The sequence below is a fragment of the Ctenopharyngodon idella genome, chromosome 6 (genome assembly GCF_019924925.1).
Source record: "Ctenopharyngodon idella isolate HZGC_01 chromosome 6, HZGC01, whole genome shotgun sequence".
NCBI classification, from domain to species: domain Eukaryota; kingdom Metazoa; phylum Chordata; class Actinopteri; order Cypriniformes; family Xenocyprididae; genus Ctenopharyngodon; species Ctenopharyngodon idella.
This window is the reverse complement of record NC_067225.1, coordinates 1,022,775-1,029,788: the sequence shown is the minus strand read 5'-3', so window position 1 is coordinate 1,029,788 and position 7,014 is coordinate 1,022,775. Positions and strand designations below refer to the sequence as shown.

At 36.5% G+C, this 7,014-nt stretch overlaps 1 protein-coding gene across 1 annotated transcript in view; it reads left to right on the top strand.

Annotated features, from left to right (window-relative positions):
- The first annotated feature begins 839 nt into the window (after positions 1–839).
- Positions 840–7,014, top strand: part of cygb2 (cytoglobin 2) — a 31,076-nt gene continuing 24,901 nt past the window's right edge. The window contains exon 1 of the mRNA XM_051895876.1: positions 840–1,374. Coding sequence (XP_051751836.1) covers positions 1,094–1,374 — 281 coding nt within the window. The 5' untranslated portion in view covers positions 840–1,093. The remainder of the gene's footprint in view (positions 1,375–7,014) is intronic.

The window sequence follows — 7,014 nt, the reverse complement described above, 5'->3', positions numbered from 1 at the left end:
TAATAACAGAAGATGGAGCACAGTGAAATTTCAACCGATTAATAATTTATTTATTCATTTTTAATAGACACATAATACAAGTGAAGCTCTGTTCACTTAACAATTTGAATGATTCTCACTAAATTATTAAATGTCTGAAGCTCAATTATGCCCAGCTTCACCCCTTTTTGCCTTTTTGCTCCATGGACAAATGACTGGAATTATCTTGTCAGACAGATGCAGTCAGATGTTATGATTAAATGTATGTCCTTGTGCTGGTGCTATAAGTTATATTTTATATAACTGACTGTTTTAAGTCAGTTATATAAAAATGGAGATTGGTCTAATTTGATACTAAAAAGTAAGACCGATTGCCCCTTGACTAACTGCTTAGTTGGTCATGCTAGTACTTAAGACACAGTCTTAACATAAATAGCAATGTTTATGCAACTGGCCCCTGGACATCTTTTCTTCTGGCTAAATAAACAAGAAATAATAATAATAATAATAATAATGATGATGATGATAACATCATAAAAATAATAATACTTTTGTGACAATATCTTTATCTGAAATTATGTGTGTTTTATTTTGTGTAACAGACTTCATATTCATATTACACCTTTTTTAAATCTTTATCTGAAATTATGTTTTATTTTGTGTAATAGGCTTCATATTCATATTACACCTTTTTTGTAGAATGTGATTGTTGAATGTGTGCTTGTGTGTGTCTGGAATCTGAGTGTAAAGGCACAGCTTGGGAAGGCTTGATAGGTAACACAGGAATTTTCATGCTCTCTCTCTCTCTCTCTCTCTCTCTCTCTCTCTCTCTCTCTCTCTCTCTCTTTGTCACTCCTCCCTTCAGCTCTTCACCTCCCTCCTTCTCATCCACGCGTTCCATATCTGAGGTCATTAGAAATCCAGAAGTTCCAAGCACAGACAACATCTGTGTTAGAGGGTAGACAAAGACCTGAGCAGTTGGAAGACAAGGAACAGAAAAGCAGAAAGAGAGGGGGAAGACAGTGACAGCAGATATATTCATCGAGCAATTGCCAGTCGTGAAATCATCCTGCCTGCTCAGGGGAATGAGGGGCACAGGGTGAGAGGGGGGCGGATGCACACTCTCTACTCTCTTGCCCTGCGTTTCTGTTGCCCCCTCCGCCAACTTCGTCGCTCCTCTCCACCACCACAACCTCTCATTCCACCGTCTTTGCCTGCTTCAGGCGCAAATACCCCGTGGTGTGTCTGTGGCATGGAGAAAGAGAGGGAGGATGAAGAGACCGAGGGGAGGGAGAGACCAGAGCCGCTGACGGATGTGGAGCGAGGCATCATTCAGGACACCTGGGCGCGTGTTTACGAGACCTGTGAGGATGTGGGCGTCACAATACTGATCAGGTGCAGTAATTTGCGAATGTACCATTAGAGGTCTTGTTTTATTGTCTTTTCACAGTGTTAAAGTCTTAGTAATCTTTTATATGTTATGTTAATATCATGAAAGTTTTTGGAATTGTGAAGTTCAAAGTTATCAAAATCAGTATTTCTCAAAAGCACCAAAGACATTCTTCCAGTTCTTTCAATATGCACTTTAAATTTCCTATTTGGCCACATTTTTTCTCACATTTTTCTTTTCTGCCATTAGATGTGCTTCTTGTACATTTGCAAATGACAGCTTGTACAGCTGCACAGTGGGCAGAGAAAAATACTGGCAAGCAGATTGTATATGGTGGTTATTCTAGCACACAGGGAGAAGCCACTGGTATACAAATACACAGACACACAGTAAATGCATACAGGTGAAAAAAATGGGAACAATCATAATTTACATGATTTTACATTAAACATTTGAAAAGAACGATAGATAATATCTTCCTAAAATGTGATCCTTTTTTGTATATTTTTTGCTCTTACAGCTGGCATTCCCAAATTAGGTTTGATAATGGACGAATGCCAAGGGAAGATGTTCCATGACATCTTTTTCCACATGCTTTTTCTCTTTGTCAAAGCTTCTCCAACATGCACACTATAGAGCAAATCCATCTTTACAGCAGCTCCTATTTTTAACACTACTATTTTTAACACACTATTCTTAACACAAATATAGTTTAGCAGGTATAAATACCTTCTCCAGTATTTCCTAACCCCTGCAATACCTTTGTATGGTTTTGATGATAATTCAGTAGATTCTGTCAGAATGCTGTGCGTGTTAGTTTAGAACAAACTCCAGCGGCACATTTAACGGTGGTATGCAGTACTCACAATTCCTTGTGAGTTTAAAGTGTCGTATTGCATAAACTGAAATAAACCAAAAATATCTATTAAAATTAAATAAACTCATAATTAAAAATGTATTATATAAAACAGTTGACTAGATTAACTAGTTTATGCATTTTAGCTATGTTTTTTTGTAGTCTCTTCACACACATAAGCAAACATAAATCAGTTTTAAGTAGGCAAAGCCTACAGGTCTCATTAAAATAGAATGCTTTAGGTTGCCAGGACAACTGTCAGGGATAATTTTGTGATTTTAGGTTATTAGACTGTGACTGTGGGGGGAGGGGGTTTTCAGGTATACCTTACGTTATGGTGACAAAATATCCCCAAAGATGGCAATATCTGAAACCCTTGTCCTTGTGGGGACATTTTTTAGTCCCCATGGGGAAAAAAAGCTTGAAAATCACACTAAGTGCTGGTTTTTGAAAATGTAAAAATGCAGAAAGTATTCTGATGAGGTGGTTTAGGGACAAGACAAGGTTAGGGAATAGAATGTACAGTTTTTACAGTATAAAAATCATTATGCCTATGGAAAGTCCCCATAAAACATGAAACCCAATGTGTGTGTTGCTTATCTGTGGATACCCAGTAGTGACACTCTCTGATGTCTCTCACTCTCCTGTTGGCCACATAGAAATTGTTTTCTTTGGCACCTTCTGTGTGCATCTTTCAGCTCCCTCTGTTATAATACAAGAAACATATGAGATTACACTTAAAATTTTAACACTCTATTTTAAATTAAATACATTTATAATTAACATTTATGTATATTTAACTCATTTTATTCTATATAATTTAATCCTCATTACTCACACTGTTTAGGCTATTCTTTCAATCTCTGAAATCACTTCTTCTTGAAAGCATTTTAAAAAGAAAGGGGAATTACCTATTTTGTAAAATTTGCTTAATTCTATATGAAAAGACAATTTTCACATACTTTTACGTACCTTTTTAAATGTATTAATTAATATTATTATTTATTAATATTAAAGGGGTTATGTTTTTATATTTTATGTTTCTCGAGGTTAGTTTATAAAGTTTGCAATGCTTTTTTTTTTTTTTTCTTTATACCAAAAAAGGGTCCAATATTTGTAAAAATGATCATTTCCCATCCTCATTTTCACTCTGTGGAAAACACTCAATTTCAAGGGGCGTTACCTCTTGCAGAAACTAAAGTAAACACTCACTGCTGTGATTGGCTAACTTCATTGCACCATGTCCACGCTTTCCATTACAGCATGTCATGTGTTTTGATACTCGAGATGGCAAGCACTGTGATCGAGCCATATATGTTTAAGTCAGTGTCAGATCCCAAGGCAGGAATTGAAACAAAAATGGTCTGTGAACATCATAACTGTGTAAAAAACAATTAAACCATGAAGCATTACAGATCTTGTTTAGTACTGGCTCATACCATAAATGACTGTGCATCCAGGAGGAGCTTTAAACAAATCATTTTATTTGGATTATATATTAAAAAAAAAAATTATGTTAAAACTTAAAGTTTTCAATTATGATTTTAAGCCATGTTATTCTGATCATTTTTCATAGGAACATGTTTTATTTTTGTTCTCATTCATTCAAACCATTTTCTAAATTTATTCCACTTACTCGGGCTTTGATCTGTGACTCTTAAATGATTCTTTTGATATCTTGGTAACAATTTACATTAATGTTCGCATGTACCTTGATGGAAAGTGGGCATGTGAATCATTTATAGTTTGTGAATTAACAATGGCTCACTATTTGGCAAGTAATAGATAAAAGTCACCCTTTATGCATGTTGTTATAACTATCAGTGATTTATAGTGCATTTGGATATGAGTTATTAGTCATCATTGAATCTCTTTATAAACGCTTAACAAAGGGAACATTAACATAAAGTGTTATGCATTGATGCATTTCAGCTGCTGTTCAGCTGAAGTCGGTTCAGTGTTGATTCAGTTCTGTTGTAAAGATCATCAAGTATTAAATTAGTTAATTGAATCTATTACCTGTTCTGCAGAAAACAGTGATGTCATTGTCTAGCTCTGTTCAGTTCTCAACAACAGCATCAGTACAGTTAGATCAATAATATTTTTGAATATTAGGTGTCCCCAACTAAGCAAGCCATAGATGACAGTGGCAAGGAATCCAAACTCCACCAGGTGACAGAATGGAGAAAAAATCCTTGGGAGAAACCAGACTCAGTCAGGCCACAGAAGAGAACTGGATCACAGTGTGATTATGATTCAGGTTGCATCACAAGTCAGAATTCTGATTGGGATCAGCAGCATTCAAATATTCATCCAGTTACTTTTGATTGAAGATCGGATTCATCACACCGGTATGGAGCTGAAGCTGGCCATAGTGTCTGTGCAGAGGACCTGTCTGGTTTTCAAGTAAGAAAAGTGTTGCCTACTACTCAACAAGGAGGAAGGCAGCAAAAACAGCTTTTTAACAGCTACAATTCTCAGTATTTTGACATGGTAGCACAGTTTGTGCTCATATCTTTCATACTAAATATGCAGCTTGCATGAACCATGTTAAATTTCATTGAACAGTAGCATTGGTTATACTTGAGCACATAATGGTTGGGCTCAACGTCTGTGTTTCTAGGAGAGTGAAGTGACAGCTGCGGAGGTTACGCATGGCCAGCTATGAGCTGCCACACATTTTCATCTCCAGTCAAGGGATCCAGGATGCATTTTAGTGTTTCGGCCAAAGGCTAAAGCTAATAAATGAGCAAACTGCCTCCAGTTTGTCTTAGTGGCATAAAAGAACATCCAGAGAAGTGAAAAGAGGTCAACATGAAGAGAGCAGTACACTGTGGAATTCTAAGAAAAGGAATACTAGGTTAATAGATTTATTCACAGAAAGAGCATTAGTTGCAGCAGGACTCATAACAACCTCAAACCAAGTTAAAGACATAACACATGCACAGTGATGCTATGCAGTGATGTGTGTTTCTAATGAGGTTCTAAATCTCGTGCCATCAGCCTCTTCTTTAAAAGAAACCTAGAGAAGCTGGTCTTAGAACTGTCATTAAAACTGGTTACTAGGACAACCACAGGGAATATATAATCCCCTCCATTGAAGTAATGCTGGAGGTGTTAACAACACAGTATATCCATCACACCAAGACTATGTTTTTCCCGAAACAGTAAGAATTAACAAATTAATACTCAGCAATATTGTAGAATGTGTATCAATGCAACATTAATCATAAATACAACAAATCATTTCAAAACATAACCCTGTTATGTTGCGGGCCAATTTGAACCATTCTGATTTTTGATTTGAATGAAATGCCAGTCAACCTATGTTTTCTTTTTTTCAGTAACACTTTATAGTAAGTATAGGCTACAGTAATAAAGTACACTCTTAAGAAAAATGGTTCTAAACTGTACCAAATTAGGGTTCTTCAGTTTGTAACAGTTTGTAACAAACAACCCAATTTTGTTGCTAAATAGAACGTCTAGGTTACTAACAGAGTTGGGCAAGTTACTTCCAAAATGTATACATTATATATTACTAGTTACTGTCATTTGAAAGTAATTAGTTACATTACAATATTACTGTCTCTGAATTGTAATGCGTTACACTACTTTTGTGTTACTTTTGAGTTACTTTCACCAAAATAACCACAGAAGTATGACGGCATAAAATGCTAAAATGTAGTTTATTGCTGCGCATTATACATCCATTGGAGGGCGATGTGGTAAAGCATAATGACTGTAGGCCAGTTATCCTCAAGGGGGCTTGGAGATAACTTAAAATTAATTTAAATACATTAAAATAATTCATTAATTGTATTATTAATACGTTAAATTAAATATTAACAAACACCACCTCTCTGCGTATTCTGCGATTGTTTCGGAGCAGCCTACACCATTTCTCATCGCGCTGTGTGAAATACAGACGGCTTAAAACACCCAACCGCATCAGTAACGTATACTTGCCAGTATACGCAAACTACATCTCTCATTTGGATAAAGAAAACCAGTGTTGCTAAACTTTTGATGGATGACGATTGTAATGAAGGTAAAGACGATTACAGTGACATAGGCTACTGAGTCGTACATGCGTGAGCCCGTTATTACTGATGCACAAACAAACCATGTACGTGCGCTCACGGCTCACTGATACTTCTGCATCTGTTGCTTGGTCTTGCCTGCGCTCTCGTCTGGCGCATTCTCTCTCTTCTCCGACCGTGAAGTTCTTTCTGTTATCTTAGTGTTAGCGTGGCACCGGTCCAGGTGTTTTTTCAAGTGCTGTTTCTAGAAAGTTCCCTCAGTGCCGCACATAGATTGCAATATTTCACTTGACTATATCTTGTCCTTTCTCTGAAAATAATGGGATTAGTTATGTCTATCTCACAAATGTAGAATCCGTCTCTGCGGTCATCTCAACCATCGAATTCCAGCAGCAGGAAATAGACATACTATTTTACCCGCAGATTTTTTTTCTCTGGTGCTGGAATGTCTTGTGGTATTGGTAAAAAATAAAACTAACACCACTTAATTTTGTAATATCCATATTTTATTAGTAATGCATTATATTACTGCGTTACAGCAAAAAGTAATATATTACTGTAATATAATTACTTTTGTAATGCGTTACTCCCAACACTGGTTACTAATGTAACTCCGTTCTCTGAATGAGGGAACGGAGACGTTACGCTGGACTGACGACATGGGTCTCGCCTGGGAGCCCAATCACCTCCAAGTGGTAACAAAATGATTTGGAAAATGAACATTGGCTAATAAGATTTGCATGCCAAGT